Source organism: Pristiophorus japonicus, chromosome 19, assembly GCF_044704955.1.
Source record: "Pristiophorus japonicus isolate sPriJap1 chromosome 19, sPriJap1.hap1, whole genome shotgun sequence".
Lineage (NCBI taxonomy): Eukaryota > Metazoa > Chordata > Chondrichthyes > Pristiophoridae > Pristiophorus > Pristiophorus japonicus.
In genome coordinates, this window is record NC_091995.1 from 90,285,193 (window position 1) to 90,311,915 (window position 26,723).

Consider the following 26,723-nt stretch of genomic DNA (forward strand, 5'->3'; position numbering starts at 1 on the left):
AGCCCCGAAATTGTCCCTCGCCCCGATCGGGGGGCAGCATCCTCCCGGGGCCCGGGTCTTCCTGCGCCCGGCCCGGAGGTCCCCATCCCCCCACCTCCCGACATGTGATTGGGCCGTCCGCCCCTCAAAGGGAGCGGAGCCCCGTCTCCGGCGATCTGTTTCCGTTCGCGAGCGCGCCCGGAGGGGGGGGGGGGGGGGAGGGGAAACACGGCACTGAATCCGGCCGTGCACCGTGTACGCTGCTCTGCCTCCTTCCCGACCGCCCCCCCGCCCCCCCCCCCAACCCTCCATTAAAGGGGGCGAGTCACCGTGCTTTCCGCATGGCCCTGTTAAGAGGTCGCCGCTGGGCCACCGGCGTTCGCCTAAACCGAGCGTCGGGCTGCACGTTGTCAAGCCGACAAGCAAAGATGGAGGCCTGGGGCGCCAACGGCGGGGCCCCGGGCAGCGGAGGTTCTGCCGGCTTCACGCACCACCCACCCCCCCCAACCCCGCGGGGCAATTTCCCCACCGTGGGGCACAAAGCGCCGGCCCCGGGGTCGCCAATCGCGGGCCGCGGCTTTGCCGGGAGAGCACCCCTCCCCCCCCCAAATTTCCGGGGCAATTTCCTGGGGGGGGGGGGGGGGGGAGACGCTAGCACCATTCCCCTGGGCGAAAACGCAATCGTTCCCCCCCCCCCCGCCACCGGAGGTGCGAACGGGGCCATAAAACGGGGCAATTTCGCCCCCGGGGAATCGACACAAAACCCTCCCCCAGGAAATATTGGGGGGGGGGGGGGGGGAGAAATATTAACAGCAGCGTTCTGGGTCCGTTTCAGCAGAGGTGGGGCAGGAGAGCAGTGAGGTAGACCCTGACTTGTGCAATGGCATGAGACGTGTAGAGCGAGTCTCATAGCTCGGGTTACCGCGCTCCCTATTTCTGTTCTGTTACCTTCAAGGCAGGGTCCCAGGGCGTTATATTAAAGCCCGAAATACTGGAGGGAGTGCAGGCACCACAGTGTTACACAGGCTAACGCAGGCGGCAGTGTGTTACACGGGATAACGCAGGCGGCAGTGTGTTACACGGGATAACGCAGGCGGCAGTGTGTTACACAGGATAACGCAGGCGGCAGTGTGTTACACAGGATAACGCAGGCGGCAGTGTGTTACACGGGATAACGCAGGCGGCAGTGTGTTACACGGGATAACGCAGGCGGCAGTGTGTTACACGGGATAGCGCAGGCGGCAGTGTGTTACACGGGATAACGCAGGCTGCAGTGTATTACACAGGATAATGCAGGCGGCAGTGTGTTACACAGGATAACGCAGGCGGCAGTGTGTTACACGGGATAACGCAGGCGGCAGTGTGTTACACAGGCTAACGCAGGCGGCAGTGTGTTACCCAGGATAACGCAGGCGGCAGTGTGTTACACGGGATAACGCAGGCGGCAGTGTGTTACACGGGATAACGCAGGCGGCAGTGTGTTACACGGGATAACGCAGGCGGCAGTGTGTTACACGGGATAACGCAGGCGGCAGTGTGTTACACGGGATAACGCAGGCGGCAGTGTGTTACACAGGATAACGCAGGCGGCAGTGTGTTACACAGGATAACGCAGGCGGCAGTGTGTTACACAGGATAACGCAGGCTGCAGTGTGTTACACAGGATAAGGCAGGCGGCAGTGTGTTACACAGGATAACGCAGGCGGCAGTGTGTTACACAGGATAACGCAGGCGGCAGTGTGTTACACAGGATAACGCAGGCGGCAGTGTGTTACACAGGATAACGCAGGCGGCAGTGTGTTACACAGGATAACGCAGGCGGCAGTGTGTTACACAGGATAACGCAGGCGGCAGTGTGTTACACAGGATAACGCAGGCTGAAAGCCGACACAAATGGGTGTACAAGGACCCTGCCAGATTTTAAAATCCCACTCAACGATTTCTTTCCGGCATGAATCGGGACGGTCGACACTTGATAGTCCCCCCTCCCGTCTCCCGAGCCCACAAAACCCGCGTTTGGGTCTGGCGTTTCGCAAATGTGGCCGGATTGAAGGAATGGCCGTCTTCGGCAGCACTTCCCAGACCCGCGACCTCTACCCCCGAGAAGGACAAGGGCAGCAGGCGCATGGGAACACCACCACCTCCACGTTCCCCTCCCAGTCACACACCGTCCCGACTTGGAAATATATCGGCCGTTCCTTCATCGTCGCTGGGTCACAATCCTGGAACTCCCTCCCTAACAGCACTGTGGGAGCACCTTCACCACACGGACTGCAGCGGTTCAAGAAGGCGGCTCACCACCACCTTCTCAAGGGGCAATTAGGGATGGGCAATAAATGCCGGCCTTGCCAGCGACGGCCACATCCCAGGAATGAATCATTCTCGCTCTGTCGGGGTTGCGAAACACCTCGGACAACGGAAGGGGGCGGATAATTGACCCCCAGAGTTCCTGAACTCCGACCTCAAAATGAGAACCGTAAGTCACAATGGGTCTCGAACTGTCGCTGTGACATCACAAAGGCGGGGGTTGGGGGAAGGGGCCGGGGGGGGAACATGCTGTTATTCCGTTATCAGTGTTAACCTCAGAGGGGCGATAGGGCCCATAAGGCTAGACCATCTCCTGACCCGCAGAGTCCAGTCAATACACGTCCGACCAGCTTGAGAATTTTTTAATGAAAGGGAACAAGACTTGTTGGAAATGGAGTCCGCCAACGGTGAGTTCGTCAATGAGCTTTTTTGTTGTAAGTACCGGTGTCCATTCTAGGCTTTTCACCTCTCGCACTGCCCATTCTTTTATACAAACTTCCTCTCAACTTGCCCCTCCCAAATTCCTTCCCCCTTCCCCTCCCCTCCCTGGCTCCAGTCCAGTCACCAAGTAAAAAAGAAAGATCTTGCATTTATATAGCGCCTTTCACAGAGAGTGGAGAGCACCAGTTCCCACTGTCACAGGACAGAGAGTGGAGAGTACCAGTTCCCACTGTCACAGGATGGGAGAGTGGAGAGCACCAGTTCCCACTGTCACAGGACAGAGAGTGGAGAGCACCAGTTCCCACTGTCACAGGACAGAGAGTGGAGAGCACCAGTTCCCACTGTCACAGGATGGGAGAGTGGAGAGCACCAGTTCCCACTGTCACAGGACAGAGAGTGGAGAGCACCAGTTCCCACTGTCACAGGACGGGAGAGTGGAGAGCACCAGTTCCCAATGTCGCAGGACGGGAGAGTGGAGAGCACCAGTTCCCACTGTCACAGGACAGAGAGTGGAGAGCACCAGTTCCCAATGTCGCAGGACGGGAGAGTGGAGAGCACCAGTTCCAACTGTCACAGGACGGGAGAGTGGAGAGCACCAGTTCCCACTGTCACAGGAGAGAGAGTGGAGAGTAACAGTTCCCACTGTAACAGGACAGAGAGTGGAGAGCACCAGTTCCCACTGTCACAGGACAGAGAGTGGAGAGCACCAGTTCCCACTGTCACAGGACAGAGAGTGGAGAGCACCACTTCCCACTGTCACAGGAGAGAGAGTGGAGAGCACCAGTTCCCACTGTCACAGGACAGAGAGTGGAGAGCACCAGTTCCCACTGTCACAGGACAGAGAGTGGAGAGCACCAGTTCTCACTGTCACAGGACAGAGAGTGGAGAGCACCAGTTCCCACTGTCACAGGAGAAAGAGTGGAGAGCACCAGTTCCCACTGTCACAGGACGCGAGAGTGGAGAGCACCAGTTCCCACAGTCACAGGACAGAGAGAGGAGAGCACCAGTTCCCACTGTCACAGGAGAGAGAGTGGAGAGCATCAGTTCCCACTGTCACAAGAGAGAGAGTGGAGAGCACCAGTTCCCACTGTCACAGGAAGGGAGAGTGGAGAGCACCAGTTCCCACTGTCACAGGACAGAGAGAGGAGAGCACCAGTTCCCACTGTCACAGGACAGAGAGTGGAGAGCACCAGTTCCCACTGTCACAGGACAGAGAGTGGGGAGTACCAGTTCCCACTGTCACAGGACAGAGAGTGGAGAGCACCAGTTCCCACTGTCACAGGAGAGAGAGTGGAGAGTACCAGTTCCCACTGTCACAGGACGGGAGAGTGGAGAGCACCAGTTCCCACTGTCACAGGACAGAGAGTGGAGAGCACCAGTTCCCACTGTCACAGGAGAGAGAGTGGAGAGCACCAGTTCCCACAGTCACAGGACAGAGAGAGGAGAGCACCAGTTCCCACTGTCACAGGTGAGAGAGTGGAGAGCATCAGTTCCCACTGTCACAGGACAGAGAGAGGAGAGCACCAGTTCCCACTGTCACAGGACAGAGAGTGGAGAGCACCAGTTCCCACTGTCACAGGACAGAGAGTGGGGAGTACCAGTTCCCACTGTCACAGGACAGAGAGTGGAGAGTACCAGTTCCCACTGTCACAGGACAGAGAGTGGAGAGCACCAGTTCCCACTGTCACAGGACAGAGAGTGGAGAGCACCAGTTCCCACTGTCACAGGACAGAGAGTGGAGAGCACCAGTTCCCACTGTCACAGGACAGAGAGTGGAGAGCACCATTCCCACTGTCACAGGACCGAGAGTGGAGAGCACCAGTTCCCACTGTCACAGGACAGAGAGTGGAGAGCACCAGTTCCCACTGTCACAGGACAGAGAGTGGAGAGCACCAGTTCCCACTGTCACAGGAGAGAGAGTGGAGAGCACCAGTTCCCACTGTCACAGGACAGAGAGTGGAGAGCATCAGTTCCCACTGTCACAGGACAGAGAGTGGAGAGCACCAGTTCCCACTGTCACAGGACAGAGAGGAGAGCACCAGTTTCCACTGTCACAGGACAGAGAGTGAAGGGCACCAGTTCCCACTGTCACAGGACAGTGAGTGGAGAGCACCAGTTCCCACTGTCACAGGACAGAGAGTGGAGAGCACCAGTTCCCACTGTCAAAGGACAGAGAGTGGAGAGTACCAGTTCCCACTGTCACAGGAGAGAGAGTGGAGAGCACCAGTTCACACTGTCACAGGACAGAGACTGGAGAGCACCAGTTCCCACTGTCACAGGACAGTGAGTGGAGAGCACCAGTTCCCACTGTCACAGGACAGAGAGTGGAGAGCACCAGTTCGCACTGTCACAGGACGGGAGTGTGGAGAGCACCAGTTCCCACTGTCACAGGACAGAGAGTGGAGAGCACCAGTTCCCACTGTCACAGGATGGGAGAGTGGAGAGCACCAGTTCCCACTGTCACAGGACGGGAGAGTGGAGAGCACCAGTCCCCACTGTCACAGGATGGGAGAGTGGAGAGCACCAGTTCCCACTGTCACAGGACGGGAGTGTGGAGAGCACCAATTCCCACTGTCACAGGAGAGAGAGTGGAGAGCATCAGTTCCCACTGTCACAGGATGGGAGAGTGGAGAGCACCAGTTCCCACTGTCACAGGACGGGAGAGTAGAGAGCACCAGTTCCCACTGTCACAGGACAGAGAGTGGAGAGCACCAGTTCCCACTGTCACAGGACGGGAGAGTGGAGAGCACCAGTTCCCACTGTCACAGGACAGAGAGTGGAGAGCACCAGTTCCCACTGTCACAGGACAGAGAGTGAAGGGCACCAGTTCCCACTGTCACAGGACAGTGAGTGGAGAGCACCAGTTCCCACTGTCACAGGACAGAGAGTGGAGAGCACCAGTTCCCACTGTCACAGGACAGAGAGTGGAGAGCACCAGTTCCCACTGTCAAAGGACAGAGAGTGGAGAGCACCAGTTCCCACTGTCACAGGAGAGAGAGTGGAGAGCACCAGTTCACACTGTCACAGGACAGAGACTGGAGAGCACCAGTTCCCACTGTCACAGGACAGTGAGTGGAGAGCACCAGTTCCCACTGTCACAGGACAGAGAGTGGAGAGCACCAGTTCCCACTGTCACAGGACGGGAGTGTGGAGAGCACCAGTTCCCACTGTCACAGGACAGAGAGTGGAGAGCACCAGTTCCCACTGTCACAGGATGGGAGAGTGGAGAGCACCAGTTCCCGCTGTCACAGGACAGAGAGTGGAGAGCACCAGTTCCCACTGTCACAGGACAGAGAGTGGAGAGCACCAGTTCTCACTGTCACAGGACAGAGAGTGGAGAGCACCAGTTCCCACTGTCACAGGAGAAAGAGTGGAGAGCACCAGTTCCCACTGTCACAGGACGCGAGAGTGGAGAGCACCAGTTCCCACAGTCACAGGACAGAGAGAGGAGAGCACCAGTTCCCACTGTCACAGGAGAGAGAGTGGAGAGCATCAGTTCCCACTGTCACAAGAGAGAGAGTGGAGAGCACCAGTTCCCACTGTCACAGGAAGGGAGAGTGGAGAGCACCAGTTCCCACTGTCACAGGACAGAGAGAGGAGAGCACCAGTTCCCACTGTCACAGGACAGAGAGTGGAGAGCACCAGTTCCCACTGTCACAGGACAGAGAGTGGGGAGTACCAGTTCCCACTGTCACAGGACAGAGAGTGGAGAGCACCAGTTCCCACTGTCACAGGAGAGAGAGTGGAGAGTACCAGTTCCCACTGTCACAGGACGGGAGAGTGGAGAGCACCAGTTCCCACTGTCACAGGACAGAGAGTGGAGAGCACCAGTTCCCACTGTCACAGGAGAGAGAGTGGAGAGCACCAGTTCCCACAGTCACAGGACAGAGAGAGGAGAGCACCAGTTCCCACTGTCACAGGAGAGAGAGTGGAGAGCATCAGTTCCCACTGTCACAGGACAGAGAGAGGAGAGCACCAGTTCCCACTGTCACAGGACAGAGAGTGGAGAGCACCAGTTCCCACTGTCACAGGACAGAGAGTGGGGAGTACCAGTTCCCACTGTCACAGGACAGAGAGTGGAGAGTACCAGTTCCCACTGTCACAGGACAGAGAGTGGAGAGCACCAGTTCCCACTGTCACAGGACAGAGAGTGGAGAGCACCAGTTCCCACTGTCACAGGACAGAGAGTGGAGAGCACCAGTTCCCACTGTCACAGGACAGAGAGTGGAGAGCACCATTCCCACTGTCACAGGACCGAGAGTGGAGAGCACCAGTTCCCACTGTCACAGGACAGAGAGTGGAGAGCACCAGTTCCCACTGTCACAGGACAGAGAGTGGAGAGCACCAGTTCCCACTGTCACAGGAGAGAGAGTGGAGAGCACCAGTTCCCACTGTCACAGGACAGAGAGTGGAGAGCATCAGTTCCCACTGTCACAGGACAGAGAGTGGAGAGCACCAGTTCCCACTGTCACAGGACAGAGAGGAGAGCACCAGTTCCCACTGTCACAGGACAGAGAGTGAAGGGCACCAGTTCCCACTGTCACAGGACAGTGAGTGGAGAGCACCAGTTCCCACTGTCACAGGACAGAGAGTGGAGAGCACCAGTTCCCACTGTCAAAGGACAGAGAGTGGAGAGTACCAGTTCCCACTGTCACAGGAGAGAGAGTGGAGAGCACCAGTTCACACTGTCACAGGACAGAGACTGGAGAGCACCAGTTCCCACTGTCACAGGACAGTGAGTGGAGAGCACCAGTTCCCACTGTCACAGGACAGAGAGTGGAGAGCACCAGTTCGCACTGTCACAGGACGGGAGTGTGGAGAGCACCAGTTCCCACTGTCACAGGACAGAGAGTGGAGAGCACCAGTTCCCACTGTCACAGGATGGGAGAGTGGAGAGCACCAGTTCCCACTGTCACAGGACGGGAGAGTGGAGAGCACCAGTCCCCACTGTCACAGGATGGGAGAGTGGAGAGCACCAGTTCCCACTGTCACAGGACGGGAGTGTGGAGAGCACCAATTCCCACTGTCACAGGAGAGAGAGTGGAGAGCATCAGTTCCCACTGTCACAGGATGGGAGAGTGGAGAGCACCAGTTCCCACTGTCACAGGACGGGAGAGTAGAGAGCACCAGTTCCCACTGTCACAGGACAGAGAGTGGAGAGCACCAGTTCCCACTGTCACAGGACGGGAGAGTGGAGAGCACCAGTTCCCACTGTCACAGGACAGAGAGTGGAGAGCACCAGTTCCCACTGTCACAGGACAGACAGTGAAGGGCACCAGTTCCCACTGTCACAGGACAGTGAGTGGAGAGCACCAGTTCCCACTGTCACAGGACAGAGAGTGGAGAGCACCAGTTCCCACTGTCACAGGACAGAGAGTGGAGAGCACCAGTTCCCACTGTCAAAGGACAGAGAGTGGAGAGCACCAGTTCCCACTGTCACAGGAGAGAGAGTGGAGAGCACCAGTTCACACTGTCACAGGACAGAGACTGGAGAGCACCAGTTCCCACTGTCACAGGACAGTGAGTGGAGAGCACCAGTTCCCACTGTCACAGGACAGAGAGTGGAGAGCACCAGTTCCCACTGTCACAGGACGGGAGTGTGGAGAGCACCAGTTCCCACTGTCACAGGACAGAGAGTGGAGAGCACCAGTTCCCACTGTCACAGGATGGGAGAGTGGAGAGCACCAGTTCCCGCTGTCACAGGACAGAGAGTGGAGAGCACCAGTTCCCACTGTCACAGGACAGAGAGTGGAGAGCACCAGTTCCCACTGTCACAGGAGAGAGAGTGGAGAGCACCAGTCCCACTGTCACAGGACAGAGAGTGGAGAGCACCAGTTCCCACTGTCATAGGACAGGAGAGTGGAGAGCACCAGTTCCCACTGTCACAGGACGGGAGTGTGGAGAGCACCAATTCCCACTGTCACAGGAGAGAGAGTGGAGAGCATCAGTTCCCACTGTCACAGGACAGAGAGTGGAGAGCACCAGTTCCCACTGTCACAGGACGGGAGAGTAGAGAGCACCAGTTCCCACTGTCACAGGACAGAGAGTGGAGAGCACCAGTTCCCACTGTCACAGGACGGGAGAGTGGAGAGCACCAGTTCCCACTGTCACAGGACAGAGAGTGGAGAGCACCAGTTCCCACTGTCACAGGACGGGAGAGTGAAGAGCACCAGTTCCCACTGTCACAGGACAGAGAGTGGAGAGCACCAGTTCCCACTGTCACAGGACGGGAGTGTGGAGAGCACCAATTCCCACTGTCACAGGAGAGAGAGTGGAGAGCATCAGTTCCCACTGTCACAGGATGGGAGAGTGGAGAGCACCAGTTCCCACTGTCACAGGACGGGAGAGTAGAGAGCACCAGTTCCCACTGTCACAGGACAGAGAGTGGAGAGCACCAGTTCCCACTGTCACAGGACGGGAGAGTGGAGAGCACCAGTTCCCACTGTCACAGGACAGAGAGTGGAGAGCACCAGTTCCCACTGTCACAGGACAGAGAGTGAAGGGCACCAGTTCCCACTGTCACAGGACAGTGAGTGGAGAGCACCAGTTCCCACTGTCACAGGACAGAGAGTGGAGAGCACCAGTTCCCACTGTCACAGGACAGAGAGTGGAGAGCACCAGTTCCCACTGTCAAAGGACAGAGAGTGGAGAGCACCAGTTCCCACTGTCACAGGAGAGAGAGTGGAGAGCACCAGTTCACACTGTCACAGGACAGAGACTGGAGAGCACCAGTTCCCACTGTCACAGGACAGTGAGTGGAGAGCACCAGTTCCCACTGTCACAGGACGGGAGTGTGGAGAAAACCAGTTCCCACTGTCACAGGACAGAGAGTGGAGAGCACCAGTTCCCACTGTCACAGGATGGGAGAGTGGAGAGCACCAGTTCCCACTGTCACAGGACGGGAGAGTGGAGAGCACCAGTCCCCACTGTCACAGGATGGGAGAGTGGAGAGCACCAGTTCCCGCTGTCACAGGACAGAGAGTGGAGAGCACCAGTTCCCACTGTCACAGGACAGAGAGTGGAGAGCACCAGTTCCCACTGTCACAGGAGAGAGAGTGGAGAGCACCAGTCCCACTGTCACAGGACAGAGAGTGGAGAGCACCAGTTCCCACTGTCACAGGACAGGAGAGTGGAGAGCACCAGTTCCCACTGTCACAGGACGGGAGTGTGGAGAGCACCAATTCCCACTGTCACAGGAGAGAGAGTGGAGAGCATCAGTTCCCACTGTCACAGGACAGAGAGTGGAGAGCACCAGTTCCCACTGTCACAGGACGGGAGAGTAGAGAGCACCAGTTCCCACTGTCACAGGACGGGAGAGTGGAGAGCACCAGTTCCCACTGTCACAGGACAGAGAGTGGAGAGCACCAGTTCCCACTGTCACAGGACGGGAGAGTGAAGAGCACCAGTTCCCACTGTCACAGGACAGAGAGTGGAGAGCACCAGTTCCCACTGTCACAGGACAGAGAGTGGAGAGCACCAGTTCCCACTGTCACAGGACAGAGTGGAGAGCACCAGTTCCCACTGTCACAGGACAGAGAGTGGAGAGCACCAGTTCCCACTGTCACAGGACAGAGAGTGGAGAGCACCAGTTCCCACTGTCACAGGACAGAGTGGAGAGCACCAGTTCCCACTGTCACAGGACGGGAGAGTGGAGAGCACCAGTTCCCACTGTCACAGGACAGAGTGGAGAGCACCAGTTCCCACTGTCACAGGACGGGAGAGTGGAGAGCACCAGTTCCCACTGTCACAGGACGGGAGAGTGGAGAGCACCAGTTCCCACTGTCACAGGACAGAGAGTGGAGAGCACCAGTTCCCACTGTCACAGGACAGAGTGGAGAGCACCAGTTCCCACTGTCACAGGAGCATCCAGTTGTGCCCCGGTAACTGCCCCCAAAGGAAGTGGAGTGTGGAAATTGCACTCCGCTTTCATTGAGCGGGGGTAAGGCCAATTCTGCGGCTTGAGCAGGACTTCCACGCTGGGGGCTAAAATTCCCGGCCCCAGAAGGTTACCGCCCCCAAGATGGGAGCCTGTGCGGGGAGGCAGAGGGAAGATGAGGGGAGACGAGGGCGGGGGATGGAGGGGAGAGTGGTGGAGGTGGGGGGCGGAGAAACCCAGGGCGGGGGACAGGAGGGGCCACATTGCAGCGGAGGTCTGGGGGGCGGGGGGGGGGCGGGCACGGTCTTGGGATGGGGGATGAGCTGTTTGTGGCTGGGATTGGGAGAGACGACTTCACTCGGGGAGTTGCTGGCCTGTGGGGTTCCCTGCCGCGGAGAGTTGTTGATGCCAGTTCATTAGATGTGTTCGGGAAGGAGTTGGATGTGGTTCTTGCGGCTGGGGGGGGGGTCGGGGGGTGTGGAGGGGGTGGGGGTGCTGGGGTGGGTGATCAGCCATGATCTTGTTGAATGGCGGTGCAGGCTCGAAGGGCCGAATGGCCTACTCCTGCACCTATTTTCTATGTTTCTATGTTTCACGGCCTCAGGATATCCCAAAGCCCTTCCCAGCCAATGAAGTAATTCTTGACGTGTACTCACTGTTGGGACCAACTTGCGCACAGCAAGCTTCCACAAACAGCAATGTGATAATGGCCCGATAATCTTAAGTTAGGTGATGGTTGAGGGATAAATATTGGCCCCAGGATAACTCCCCCTGCTCTTCTGCGAAATAGTGCCCGTGGGATCTATTACGTCCACCTGAGAGAGCAGACGGGGCCTCGGTTTAACGTCTCATCCGAAAGACGGCACCTCCGACAGTGCGGCGCTCCCTCAGCACTGCGCTGGGATGTCAGCCTAGATTGTGTGCTCAATGAGCCAAAGCTGGTGACAGGCTATTGGACCGTGAAGGGCATCACAGATGGGCCAGATCCCACGATAATCAAACTGCCAAGCAGACTGGAAAAGGATCAGGAGCAGGAACCATGACTGATTTACCCCCCCCACCCCCACCCGATTTGCACGGTGCCCGATTTAACTTTCCAGTGATCTCAATGGACTCGGTAAACCTGGCCCCCACCGACCCCCCCCCTCCCTGCCCCCCCAGGCATGTACAGTGAGACCCCCTCGGTCTGCGATCAGCACCGCGTGCAGTATAACTCTAGTCTGGTGCACAGTGGCAGTTCAAAAGTACATTTCACCATTTTTAACGTTCGGGGGCTGATCCCCACAATCCAAACATCACAGATTTGCAGCCCTGGGTGTGGGCTTCGGCCTCTGTGTGTCCAAGCAGTCAGCAGTATAACTTGAGTGCTATCTGCACTTTGTTTTCCACATAGAAACATAGAAAATAGGTGCAGGCCCTTCGAGCCTGCTCCACCATTCAATAAGATCATGGCTGATCATTCACCTCAGTACCCCTTTCCTGCTTTCTCTCCATACCCCTTGATCCCTTTAGCCGTAAGGACCAACTCCCTCTTGAATATATCCAACGAACTGGCCTCAACAACGTTCTGTGGTCGAGAATTCCACAGGTTCACCACTCTCTGGGTGAAGAAGTTTCTCCTCATCTCGGTCCTAAATGGCTTACCCCTTATCCTTAGACTGTGACCCCTGGTTCTGGACTTCCCCCAACATCGGGAACATTCTTCCTGCATCTAACCTGTCCAATCCCGTCAGAATTTTATATGTTTCTATGAGATCCCCTCTCATTCTTCTAAATTCCAGGAATATAAGCCTAGTCGATCCAGTCTTTCATCATATGTCAGTCCTGCCATTCCGGGAATCAGTCTGGTCAGGGATTGGTTAGGGATTGGCCACTGCTGTATATTGTTGTTCGATGACAGAGGTTGGGGTGGTCTTGAACCTGGCCTGGAGACGATGAAGGTTAAACAGCTTCCCACTGGTTCTGTAGTTTAGTTCTACTCCAGCGGGGAGCTTGTCGACCGTGAGGTGGAGCATGGCAGCGAGGAACATTGAGTAGAGGGTTGGGGCAATGACGCAGCCCTGCTTGACCCCGGTCCGGACATGGATTGGGTCTGTAATGGGATCCGTTGGTAAGGATCACGACAACAACAAATTGTATTTATATAGCGCCTTTAAAGTAGTAAAATGTCCCAAGGCGCTTCACAGGAGCGTTATAAGACAAAACAAATAAATTAAATAAGGAGAAATTAGCACAGGTGACCAAAAGCTTGGTCAAAGAGGTAGGTTTTAAGGAGCGTCGTAACCAATGGGGGAGCCATCAGGACAACTCATTGGACCGTGCACTGCGGCCTCTCTGGGTGCGTACGATGTGTGCTCGCCCCCGGACAGGCCCCCCATGTTTCCGTGTGGAGGTGCGCAGAGCGCGTGGGCCCAAAACCCCGGCGCTTGCGATCTGCCAAAAAGCTGACAGGATCGTCTCGGCCGATTCCTACCCTGACCCGGTTAACCCCCCCAATCGCCCGATACACGAGGCGGACTCCAGCCAAGTTCATGCAACCGGGCAAAGAGGGTGTGCCGAAAAGCGTCCCAGGGAGAGGCGGGGGGGGGGGGGAGGGGCGGGGGGGGGACGGTTCGCCCAACAGTGTCCACAAATCGACACCGGGGATGGGGACGGTAGCTGAGTGGCCTGGACCGATGATCCAGAGACCAAAGTTCAAATCCCACCACGGCAGCTGGGGAATTTAGATTCAGTTAATTAAATAAATCTGGAATTTAAAAAGCTCGTGTCAGTAATGGTGACCATGAGGCGATCGGATTGTCGTAAAGACCCATCTGGGTTGCTAATGTCCCTTGTGGGAAGGAAATCTGCCGCCCTCACCCGGACTGGCCGGTATGTGACTCCAGACCCACAGCAACGTGGTTGACACTTAACTGCCCCTCTGAAATGGCCCAGCGAGACACTCAGTTGTACCAAGACCGCTACGTCAAAGTCAACACTGTGGGAGCACCTTCACCACACGGGACTGCAGCGGTTCAAGAAGGCGGCTCACCACCACCTTCTCAAGGGACAATTAGGGATGGGCAATAAATGCCGGCCTTGCCAGCGACACCCACATCCTGTGAACCAATACATTTTGAAAAGGTCCTGTAAATTTGGGAGACACCATTGTGAATTCCAATTCTTTCCCCCTCAGATCCCACAAGCAGCGGCAATTTGGGATCATCAGCTGGAATCAATTACAATCTTCTCTCCGAGACCATCAACGCCACGAAATCTGGCCGCTCGACCATCTTCAAATCGGCGTAGGTACAGAGGGCCGTTCGTTCAAAGGTTCCCGTTGCAAAGTAAACTTATTCTTTACCTCCCATACCCTTCAACCAGCCCAGCCATAAGTGAAAGGGAAATCTTGAGACAGGTCTCAGTAATGTTTGAGACCACCAGTCAGTGTGCTGATATCTCCCCGAGAGAGAGGGGACTGAGAGACAACGGTCAGTGTACAGATATCTCCGAGAGAGAGGGGACTGTGCGACACCAGTCAGTGTACAGATATCTCCCTGAGGGAGAGGGACTGAGACACCAGTCAGTGTACAGATATCTCCCTGAGAGAGAGGGGACTGAGAGACACCAGTCAGTGTACAGATATCTCCCTGAGGGAGAGGGACTGAGAGACACCAGTCAGTGTACAGATATCTCCGAGAGAGAGGGGACTGAGAGACACCAGTCAGTGTACAGATATCTCCCCGAGAGAGAGGGGACTGAGAGACACCAGTCAGTGTACAGATATCTCCCTGAGAGAGAGGGGACTGAGAGACACCAGTCAGTGTACAGATATCTCCCCGAGAGAGAGGGGACTGAGAGACACCAGTCAGTGTACAGATATCTCCGAGAGAGAGGGGACTGAGAGACACCAGTCAGTGTGCAGATATCTCCGAGAGAGAGGGGACTGAGACACCAGTCAGTGTACAGATATCTCCCTGAGAGAGAGGGGACTGAGAGACACCAGTCAGTGTACAGATATCACCCTGAGAGAGAGGGGACTGAGAGACACCAGTCAGTGTACAGATATCTCCCTGAGAGAGAGGGGACTGAGAGACACCAGTCAGTGTACAGCTATCTCCCTGAGGGAGAGGGGACTGAGAGACACCAGTCAGTGTACAGATATCTCCCTGAGGGAGAGGGGACTGAGAGACACCAGTCAGTGTACAGATATCTCCATGTGAGAGAGGGACTGAGAGACACCAGTCAGTGTACAGATATCTCCCTGAGGGAGAGGGACTGAGAGACACCAGTCAGTGTACAGATATCTCCATGAGAGAGAGGGGACTGAGAGACACCAGTCAGTGTACAGATATCTCCATGAGAGAGAGGGGACTGAGAGACACCAGTCAATGTACAGATATCCCCTTGAGAGAGAGGGGACTGAGAGTCACCAGTCAGTGTACAGATATCTCCCTGAGGGAGAGGGGACTGAGAGACACCAGTCAGTGTACAGATATCCCCCTGAGGGAGAGGGACTGAGAGATACCAGTCAGTGTACAGATATCTCCATGAGAGAGAGGGGACTGAAAGACACCAGTCAGTGTACAGATATCTCCCTGAGGGAGAGGGACTGAGAGACACCAGTCAGTGTACAGATATCTCCATGAGAGAGAGGGGACTGAGAGACACCAGTCAGTGTACAGATATCTCTATGAGAGAGAGGGGACTGAGAGACACCAGTCAGTGTACAGATATCCCCTTGAGAGAGAGGGGACTGAGAGACACCACTCAGTGTACAGATATCTCCCTGAGGGAGAGGGAACTGAGAGACACCAGTCAGTGCACAGATATCCCCCTGAGGGAGGGGGACTGAGAGACACCAGTCAGTGTACAGATATCTCCATGAGAGAGAGGGGACTGAGAGACACCAGTCAGTGTACAGATATCCCCCTGAGGGAGAGGGACTGAGAGACACGAGTCAGTGTACAGATATCTCCATGAGAGAGAGGGGACTGAGAGACACCAGTCAGTGTACAGATATCTCCATGAGAGAGAGGGGACTGAGAGACACCAGTCAGTGTACAGATATCCCCCTGAGGGAGAGGGACTGAGAGACACGAGTCAGTGTACAGATATCTCCATGAGAGAGAGGGGACTGAGAGACACCAGTCAGTGTACAGATATCCCCCTGAGGGAGAGGGACTGAGAGACACGAGTCAGTGTTCAGATATCTCACTGAGGGAGAGGGACTGAGAGACACGAGTCAGTGTTCAGATATCTCCATGAGAGAGAGGGGACTGAGAGACACTAGTCAATGTACAGATATCTCACTGAGGGAGAGGGACTGAGAGACACCAGTCAGTGTTCAGATATCTCACTGAGGGAGAGGGACTGAGAGACACGAGTCAGTGTTCAGATATCTCCATGAGAGAGAGGGGACTGAGAGACACCACTCAGTGAACAGATATCTCCCTGAGGGAGAGGGGACTGAGAGACACCAGTCAGTGAACAGATATCCCCCTGAGAGAGAGGGACTGAGAGACACCAGTCAGTGTACAGATATCTCCCTGAGGGAGAGGGGACTGAGAGACACCAGTCAGTGTACAGATATCTCCCTGAGGGAGAGGGGACTGAGAGACACCAGTCAGTGTACAGATATCTCCCTGAGGGAGAGGGGACTGAGAGACACCAGTCAGTGTACAGATCTCCATTTTAAAATATTATTCCTCCAGAATGTATTTTTGTGTTGTCCCAATTAGGAAGAAGCACTTGAAGCAATTTATCTCCAAGTATGAAGCACTGGATACAGAAATGCCGGGGATTAGGAAGTTTCAGGAAACGCCGGCGTCTCAGCCCCTGACCATCTGCGTGGAGTGCCCGGTAACTGCTCCAGTTTATCCGGACCCTGGGCCTGCTCACTCGCCTCGAGTGATGAGGAGACCCTGGGCCTGCTCACTCGCCTCGAGTGATGAGGAGACCCTGGGCCTGCTCACTCGCCTCGAGTGATGAGGAGACCCTGGGTCTGCTCACTCACCTCGAGTGACGAGGACACCCTGGGCCTGCTCACTCGCCTCGAGTGACGAGGAGACCCTGGGTCTGCTCACTCACCTCGAGTGACGAGGACACCCTGGGCCTGCTCACTCGCCTCGAGTTACAAGGAGGCCCCTCTCCTTCTCTGGAGGCTGCGTGTGCTTCGGTTTGTCTCCACCGGTTCATCTAAAATCTGGATTCCCCACCATCGCCTCATCCCCCCTCCACCCTCTCCCCCTCCCACCTCATCCCCCTCCCCCCTCTGCCTCATCCCCCACCCTCTCTCTCTCTCTCCAACGTATGGGCTTCAGACCTATGCAGGCCCAATGCTCTCCACGATAAGAACATAAGAATTAGGAGCAGGAGTAGGCCATTCGGCCCCTCGAGCCTGCTCCGTCCGCCATTCAATGAGATTATGGCTGGTCAACGACCTCAACTCCATATCCCACGATCTCCCGAGACCCCAGAAATTTATCGATCTCGGCCTTGAATATATTCAGAGACTCAGTGTCCACAGCCCTCTGGGGCAGAGAATCCCAAAGATTCCCCACCCTCTGAGAGACTGCCCGTCGACCTGTAGTCCCGGCGAGACAGCGACAGAGGCGGAAACTGATAAAATCAGAGGGCGGGGAGGGTGTGGATGGGCAAATGTAATTTTCCAGTTGTTTTCCCTTTCGAATTGTACGTGTGAATTGTCGGCTAACCAGAAGCGATTTCCACCTTTGGCTAATGATGGGAAATCCACAAATAATTAGCACTTCAACGGCAATTAACGCTCATCAACCCGAGTGTTTGCCAACACCAGGGAGCGCGCTGCAGTGTAACCGTGGGTTGACGGGGACCGAGTCACCGAGCGTTCCTGCACTGTTGCCGCTAGTCCCCTTGGCGGGCACCAAATGTGCCATTGGACGTACTCCTAGCGGTTTCGTCAAGTGACCTCCCAACTCTGCCTCCCTGCATGCCCACCATTGTTCATAGAATCATGGGAAATTTACAGCACGGAAGGAGACCATTCGGCCCATCGTATCCGCGTCGGCCGACAAAGAGCTACCCGGCCTAATCCCACTTTCCCGCTCTCGGTCCGTAGCCCTGTAGGTTACGGCACTTCAGGTGCACATCCAGGTACTTTTTAAAATGTGGTGAGGGTTTCTGCCTCTACCACCCTTTCAGGCCGTGAGTTCCAGACCCCCACCACCCTCTGGGTGAAAACATTTCCCCTCAAATTCTCTCTAAACCTCCTCCCAATTACTTTAAACCTATGCCCCCTGGTTGTTGACCCCTCTTCTCAGGGAAATAGGTCCTTCCTATCCACTCTATCTAGGCCCCTCATAATTTTATACACCTCAATCAGGTCTCCCCTCAGCCTCCTCTGTTCCAAAGAAAACAAACCCAGCCTTTTCTCATAGCTAAAATTCTCCAGTCCCGGCAACATCCTCATCAATCTGCGAGATGAAATCATGTGACGAAACTCTCAGGAACAGGGCTGACCAAGAGTTGGTGGCCCGTGTATATAACTAAAGGCTAAGTCTTACTGACGGCTGTCTGTGTTCCTTGTAGCAGGAGCTGGACCTCACACACCAGGACATCATGACGGCGGCTGAGAACATTCTCCCCAACGCCTTCGAGCAGGGTAAAATCACCAGCATCCAGTTCGAGAACGTCAACGTCATCTGTGGCTCATCGGGGCTGAAGAACAGGTGAGGGGAAACTACCCTCTCCCTCTCCTCTCCCCTCCACATCCCTCCTCTCCCCTCCCCCAACCCCTTCTCTCCCCCACTCCCTCCTCTCCCCCTACCCCAACCACCCCCTCCCCCAACCCCACCCCCTCTTCTCACCTCCCCCACCCCTTCCTCTCCCCTCTCCATCCCTCCCCTCCCCTCCCCCACCCCCTCCCCTCCCCATCCCTCCTCTCCCCTCCCCCAACCCCACCTCATCCTCTCCCCTCCCCCAACCCCACCTCATCCTCTCCCCTCCACCAGCCCCACCTCATCCTCTCCCCTCCCCACCTCATCCTCTCCCCTCCCCCACCCCCTCCTCTCCCCCTACCCCAACCACCCCCTCCCCCAACCCCACCCCCTCTTCTCACCTCCCCCACCCCTTCCTCTCCCCTCTCCATCCCTCCCCTCCCCTCCCCCACCCCCTCCCCTCCCCATCCCTCCTCTCCCCTCCCCTCCCCCAACCCCACCTCATCCTCTCCCCTCCCCCAACCCCACCTCATCCTCTCCCCTCCACCAGCCCCACCTCATCCTCTCCCCTCCCCACCTCATCCTCTCCCCTCCCCCACCTCATCCTCTCCCCTCCCCTCCTCTCCCCTCCACCAGCCCCACCTCATCCTCTCCCCTCCCCACCTCATCCTCTCCCCTCCCCCACCCCCTCCTCTCCCCTCCCCAATTCCATCCTCTCCCCTCCCCATCCCTCCTCTCCCCTCCCTCAACCCGACTCACTCCTCTCCCCTCCCCAACCCCTCCTCTCCCCACCCCCACCTCTCCCCTCCCCCACCCCCTCCTCTCCCCTCCCCCTCCTCTTCCCTACCCCATCCCCTCCTCTCCCCCTACCCCACCCCCTCCTCTCCCCAACCCCTCCCCCTCCTCTCCCCTCCCCAGCCTATCCTCTCCCCTCCCCCACCCCCTCCTTTCCAGGCCATTTGGCCCCTCGAGCCTGCTCCGCCATTCAATAAGACCATGGCTGATCCGACCATGGACTCAGCTCCACTTCCCCAACCGCTCCCCATAACCCTTCACTCCCTTATCGCGCACAAATCTGTCCATCACCACCTTAAATTTATTCAATGACCCAGCCTCCACAGCTCTCTGGGGCAGGGAATTCCAAAGATTCACGACCCTCTGAGAGAAGAAATTCCTCCTCATCTCCGTTTTAAATGGGCGACTCCTTATTGTGAAACTGTGTCCCCTAGTTCTAGATTCCCCCACGAGGGGGAAACATCCTCTCTGCATCTACCTTGTCGAGCCCCCCTCAGAATCTTATCCGTTTCAATAAGGTCACCTCTCATTCTTCTGAACTCCAATGAGTAGAGGCCCAACCTGCTCAACCTTTCCTCATAAGCCAACCTCATAAGTTGATGACGCGCTTGGGGACGGCCAGAGGTGGTGTCAGGCGCTGTATAAATGCAAGTTGTTGTTGGCGCGGCGTAAACGGGAATTTCTACCTTCCTTCTGCTGCAGGTGGCTGATCAACATTTCGGATTTCCAAACCCGGAGCTTGTTCCTCAACTCGGGCCTGGTCATCAAGAAAATGTACCTGGCCGTGCAGCGCTACGACGACCTCCTGATGGAGGACTACAAGCTCCATCTGCGCAGGGCGCTGGCCCAGAAGAAGGTCTTGGAGACGCTCAACGAGACGGCCAATCTGGGCGTGAAATCCAGGTAGAGTCCAGGCCGACTCTGAGGGGCGGGGGGTGTGGGGCGGGGGAGGGGGAGGGGAGGGGAGGGGAGGGGGTGGTGTGAGGTGTCACAACCGCTGCCCGGTGTTCATTGGAAAAATAAAAAAAATTGTAAAAATTAATAAATTATTGTTTTTTTTTATTTCCCCCGTTGTATTTATTTTGGCGTGTCTTCGTTTTAGGGCACATCGACTGGAGGGGCTTCGTCGCTGGGACTGGGGCAGCTCTTCCCAAAGTGTCAGGCACTCTGGGGGCAGGTCCTGTAACGTCAGGTACAGCACGGGGTTAGATACAGAGTAAAGCTCCCTCTACACTGTCCCATCAAACACTCCCAGGGCACGTACAGCACGGGGTTAGATACAGAGTAAAGCTCCCTCTACACTATCCCATCAAACACTCCCAGGGCAGGTACAGCACGGGGTTAGATACAGAGTAAAGCTCCCTCTACACTGTCCCATCAAACACTCCCAGGGCAGGTACAGCACGGGGTTAGATACAGAGTAAAGCTCCCTCTACACTGTCCCATCAAACACTCCCAGGGCAGGTACAGCACGGGGTTAGATACAGAGTAAATCTCCCTCTACACTGTCCCATCAAACACTCCCAGGGCAGATACAGCATGAGGTTAGATACAGAGTAAAGCTCCCTCTACACTGTCCCATCAAACACTCCCAGGGCAGGTACAGCACGGGGTCAGATACAGAGTAAAGCTCCCTCTACACTGTCCCATCAAACACTCCTAGGGCAGGTACAGCACGGGGTTAGATACAGAGTAAAGCTCCCTCTACACTGTCCCATCAAACACTCCCAGGGCAGGTACAGCACGGGGTCAGATACAGAGTAAAGCTCCCTCTACACTGTCCCCATCAAACACTCCCAGGGCAGGTACAGGGGGTTAGATACAGAGTAAAGCTCCCTCTACACTGTCCTATCAAACACTCCCAGGGCAGGTACAGCACGGGGTTAGATACAGAGTAAAGCTCCCTCTACACTGTCCCATCAAACACTCCCAGGGCAGGTACAGCACGGGGTCAGATACAGAGTAAAGCTCCCTCTACACTGTCCCATCACACACTCCCAGGGCAGGTACAGCACGGGGTTAGATACAGAGTAAAGCTCCCTCTACACTGTCATATCTAGTTAGCTACAGCTAGTGTTAGAGAAGTTATGAGCCTGGATGTGACAAAAATATAGATGTGAAATAGGGATGAAATTGGGACGGAGGTAGAAATAGATGATCTTGCTTGGAGAAGGCGATTGAAGCTTAGCTCAGAGTGAAACAGGACTGAGTTCGCATCCTGTCAGGTTCAATCTGACCAAATAGCGAGGAAGGCGAGATACTGGGGTGCAGAGGTTTTGGATGGAACTACATCGGGCGGCTCCAATTGGGATCGTGCTAAACTGGAGAAGGCTGTGCCGCACTGATGCCTGGATCCTGGACGGACAGTTTGATGGTCGAGGGGGCGGGGCAAAGAGGCAGATCTGTGCATCCTCGTCGTGACCAAGGAAAATCAACCTTCTGCTATGTCAGCTGTGGCTCAGTGGGCAGCACTCTCGCCTCTGAGTCAGAAGGTCATGGGTTCAAGTCCCACTCCAGGAATTTGAGCACACAAATCCAGGCTGACACATAAACACAGGCTGCAGTGCTGAGGGAACGCTGCACTGTCGGAGGTGCCGTCTTTCGAATGAGACGTTAAACCGAGGCCCCGTCTGCTCTCTCGGGTGGACGTAAAAGATCCCACGGCCACTATTTCGAAGAAGAGCAAGGGGGAGTTATCCCTTGGTGTCCTGTGGCCAATATTTATCCTTCAATCAACATCACTAAAAACAGATTATCTGGGTCATTATCACATTGCTGTTTGTGGGAGCTTGCTGTGCGCAAATTGGCTGCTGCGTTTCCCACGTTACAACAGTGACTACACTCCAAAAGTACTTCACTGGCTGTAAAGCGCTGTGAGACTTCCGGTGGTCGTGACAGGCGCTATATAAATGCAAGTCTCTTTCCTTTCTTTTTATCTCGTTTCCCCCTTAAATTTCCCCCTTCTATTTCGTACGCTCTTATCGTGGGGGGAATCTAGAACTAGGGGTCACAGTCTCAGAATAAGGGGTCGCCCATTTAAGACGGAGCTGAGGAGGAATTTCTTCTCTCAGAGGGTTGTAAATCTGTGGAGTTCTCTGCCCCAGAGAGCTGTGGAGGCTGGGTCATTGAGTATATTTAAGGTGGAGATAGACAGATTTTTTGAGCGATAAGGGAGTCGAGGGTTATGGGGAGCGGGGCGGGGAAGAGGAGCTGAGCCCATGATCAGATCAGCCGCGATCTTATCGAATGGCGGAGCAGGCTCGAGGGGCCGAATGGCCGACTCCTGCTCCTATGTCTGATGTCCATACGTTCGTACTAAAGGCGTCTACACTGTTCACCTCAACACACAAGGTTCTGACTGAAAAAACAGCAAGAAACGAATCGGAAATAAAAACGCCAAGGGGCAAAGCATTCATTATTGTCGTTTATTTCCTGTACACAAAGCATTCCTGGAATGTTCTCCCTGTTTATGTACACTTTACATGATATGCAATAAAATCGGAATACTTCGTTCTCAGCTGCAGTACTGAGATAAGCAGCAGTTGAACATACCCCTGTTACACTGTCGGAGGTTAATACGTGAAAAAATGGTGACAAGAGGTTATTAATATTCATTATTATCAAACAAAAGACGATATTTGAATTGATTTTCTGTTCGCCGTTGAGATTCTCTACATTCCTGTTTTTTTTTAAATTCACACTCTTGAGCCCTTTTTGAAATCGCGCGCTTTTGTCCGACGCGTACAGTCAGCAGGCTGGGGAGGGGCGGGGGGGGGGCGGGTAACGTTTCAGCCAGCTCCCAGCGCCCCCCCCACAGCCGCCCCTCCGACACACCGAGCCCTCATGGAACTATTGGCTTCTCTTTTATTTTTCATCCCCCCCCCCCCCCCCACTTATTAAATTAAAAAACGTTTCCAACTGCGATGTGATTCTTCACCAACTTACAGCGCCCCCACCCCACCATCCGCTGCCCTCCCCCTCCCCACCCCATTTGGAAGGAAGGTGACCTTGTCATCAGCATGGGTATGGAATGTCGAAAGGTGGGAATATGGGGGGGGGGGGTTTTTTGCAACTTGTCACAGCCCCAGTCCTTTTCGTTAAACTTTGCTCTTTCGTCTCAGCCGTGGGCAGCACACGCACTCGAGCCAGAAGGTTGTGGGTTCGGACCCCCGCTTCAGCGACTTGAGGCCCCCCAAAAATCTAGGCAGTCGCTCCCAGTGGAGCGTCGGAGGTGTGCCGTCTTTCGGATGAGACGTTAAACCGAGGCCCCGTCTGCTCTCTCAGGTGGATGTAAAAGATCCCATGGCCGCTATTTTGAAGTAGAGCGTGGGGGAGTTCTCCCCGGTGTCCTGAGGCCCAATATTTATCCCTCAATCAACATGACAAAATAAAACAGATTATCTGGGTCATTATCGCACCGCTGTGTGTGGGAGCTTGCTGTGCGCAAATTGGCGTTTCCCACATTACAGCAATGACTACACTCCCAAAAGTGCTTCATTGGCCGTAAAGCGCTTTGGGACGTCCGGTATGGTCGGTGAAAGGCGCTATATAGATGCATGTCTTTCTCCAAAGGGGTAACAGATCATTCTTGTGAGTGTGCATGGAATCCACCTGACATTATGTAAAGGACGCACTGGGAGATAAGGGAACTCGAGGCACTGAGTACATTCCCGTGAAAAGCACACGGACATAAAGATTAGAGCTTACGGGTCAGTCTGGGGAAACGCTTGCTGTGTGGAGAGGGGGAGGGGGGATTTACAAAATGTCAGGGTCAGGCTAAAGACCAGCTGGTCCATCGTGCCTGGCCCCCCACCCCCCAAAAAGAAAGTCGCACAAACGCCACAACTAAGCGTGGTGATGCCCGGTGTTAAACATCGCTAATCGCCGGGCTGCCACACGCACGTCTCCCTCCGTGTTTCAAATCCACAACGATGGGATCAGGAGCTGCTCTCTCTCTCTCTCTCCCGAGCCACAGCGAGTCTGGAAACGGAACTGGGTCGGTCTTTCGAAAGAAGCCAGCACGAGCCCGATGGGCCAAAGGTCTCCCTTCTGCGCCGATCGATCTCCCGACTGCCCCAGACTCGTTGCTTGTGGGGTGCCACTGCCTTCTGCGGGAAAGGGGGGAGGGGGGGGGGGGCGGGCCTTGATTCCAGGGGTATGGACGGGATTTGAACCCACGCTTCCCCCACCCCCACCCACCACACACCGTGCCATCCAGTCAGTGTTCAGCAGACGCCAGCAGACCCGGGGACGGGGCTGATTAAAGATTCGGGGACCCAAACTTGGGAACAAATCTCCCTTTCGACACTCGAGGGGGCAGCCGGGACTTGGCCGACTTTGGCACAGATGTAGTTCATTCATAAATTTGGCACAGGAAAGGTTGCCGATGCACTCGCGCACGTACGGGCAATTGGAGCCGGCAATGGCACCTTACAACACAGGCTGCAGCCTTGCTTGTGGCACTTTAGTAAGGCTGCGGCCTTGCATGTGGCACTTTAGTAAGGCTGCGGCCTTGCATGTGGCACTTTAGTCAGGCTGCGGCCTTGCATGTGGCACTTTAGTCAGGCTGCGGCCTTGCTTGTGGCACTTTAGTAAGGCTGCGGCCTTGCATGTGGCACTTTAGTCAGGCTGTGGCCCTGCTCATGGCACTTTAGTAAGGCGGCGTTCTTGCTTGTAGCACTTTAGTCAGGCTGCGGCCTTGCTTGTGGTACTTTCATCAGGCTGCGTTCTTGCTTGTAGCACTTTAGTCAGGCTGCGGCCTTGCTTGTGGTACTTTCATCAGGCTGCGGCCCTGCTGGTGGTACTTTAGTCAGGCTGCGGCCTTGTTCACGGCACTTTAGTCAGGCTGGGGCCTTGATTGGGGAACTTTAGTCAGGCTGTGGCCCTGCTCAAGGTACATTAGTCAGGTTGCGGCCTCGCTCGTGGCATCTTACCCCCAAGTCGGCGAAGAGCACAAACGAAGCCACCACCGTGTCGGAAATGGGGTTCAGCGACAGTTGTTGGCACTGGTTTGTTTTTTAAAATCACCAAAAATAAATAAAACAGCAGTTTACCGACTACCAACGGAAGGGCACTTCATGCAATTGGGGAAGAGGGAGAAACCCAAGACACGTCGACCACAATACAACACCAGCAACTAGAGAAAACACCCCCTCGGCCATTTTGCTGAAGTTTGGGGAGACGAGAGGGGGCATTTGCCGTGAACTATTCGTCGGGCCCTGAGGCCCTGCTCGCGGCACTTTAGTCAGGCTGCGGCCTTGCCCCGTGTTACAAGCCGTGACAGCGCCCTCTGCTGCCAGGCACCGTTACTGCAGGGGCAAATCCTCGCTGGTGAGATTTGGCCCTTCGAGAAGGGGGTGGGGAGGAGGCCGATGGAGGGAGGAGGGGGGAAGGGTTGGGGCGGTGCAGCAGGCAAAGAACAAACGTCCAAAGCCTCGACGCGTGGGAGACACACACACACACACACACGCCCGCGCGCGTGCCCACAAGCACGCACGACCACTCACACACCCCGGACGTTAATTAACGGCATTTTATTTGCTGCTGGGTCCCAGACTTGTGCCGTTTCGGGAAGAAAATTAAATATTTTGGGAGCACACTTTATGTTGCCCTCACTCCCACCCACTGTGACCGCAAGCATCTTTTAAATGCCGAGGTATTTTAATATTTAATATCTCAGCAACGTTATCTCCACTGTCACCTCTCTTGCGATCTGCCGTGTGTATTGGTATGAATTTAACGACAATTGATATTTGGCATTCGGTCGATAACCTTTCTCCCAGCAAAATATCTGTGGTCACTAAGCTCGGTCTCCTCCTTAATCCCAGGGGGGGGTGCCGGGAGGGGCTCTGGAGTGCCCACCGACAGCTGGCTCAGTCAGACGCTGTGCGCCAGCCAGTTGGCTCATGGGTTTGCACAATCGCCCCCCTCCTCTCCCCTTCCCCCCCCCTCCCCTCCCCCCCCCCACCGCCCCGAGAGCGAGACACCAACAGCGGGCACGATATCTCGGCCGTTCCGCATCGCGGCATCAGCGCACCGCCCCGAGAGCGAGACACCAACAGCGGGCACGATATCTCGGCCGTTCCGCATCGCGGCATCAGCGCACCGCCCCGAGAGCGGGCGTGGAGGCATGGTGCCACCCTGCCACGGACCAGCGGCCGACATCCTTCCCCCCCCCCCCACCCCCCCCCCCCTCGCCGATCGGGCAGCGACACACAACTGCCGCACGGGCTCTTCCCGATCGGAGGCACGGTGGTCAGCTTCGGTGGCAACTTATCACATTTTTTTTGTCTTTAAAACCCTTAAATATAGAGAGATGTATATCTATAGATTATTTCTTTTAAAACTGACAGGAGGAAAAAAAATAAGCGCAAACTCTGTACAGCCAACACAACGGGTGCACTGAAGTCGCAGGTTGAAGGGTTAAAACTCTGCCCGCCAATGAATTGAAACCATGGCAACAAGCCATGGCTTCACGGGATGGTTCGACAAGAGTGCGTAGGCCTCAGGCCTCACCATGGCCGCCAATTTTGCTTTCCGTAAACCCGTGACGTACAATTCCTCGCCCACCGCCCTCGTAAGCTCAAGTGTCTGGGACGCTGTACTATTCTTGCGCTAACCGTATCACTCTCCCTTCAAGGGGAAACGTA

The 26,723-nt window shown here is 55.6% G+C and overlaps 1 protein-coding gene across 1 annotated transcript; it reads left to right on the top strand.

Annotated features, from left to right (window-relative positions):
• Positions 1-320: 320 nt before the first annotated feature.
• Positions 321-19,981, top strand: LOC139230290 (putative uncharacterized protein C19orf81). Its single transcript, XM_070862119.1, has 5 exons — positions 321-450; positions 13,779-13,887; positions 16,324-16,444; positions 18,152-18,291; positions 19,777-19,981. The coding sequence occupies exons 1-5, from the start codon at positions 321-323 to the stop codon at positions 19,979-19,981; spliced, it is 705 nt and encodes a 234-aa protein (XP_070718220.1).
• Positions 19,982-26,723: the final 6,742 nt, after the last annotated feature.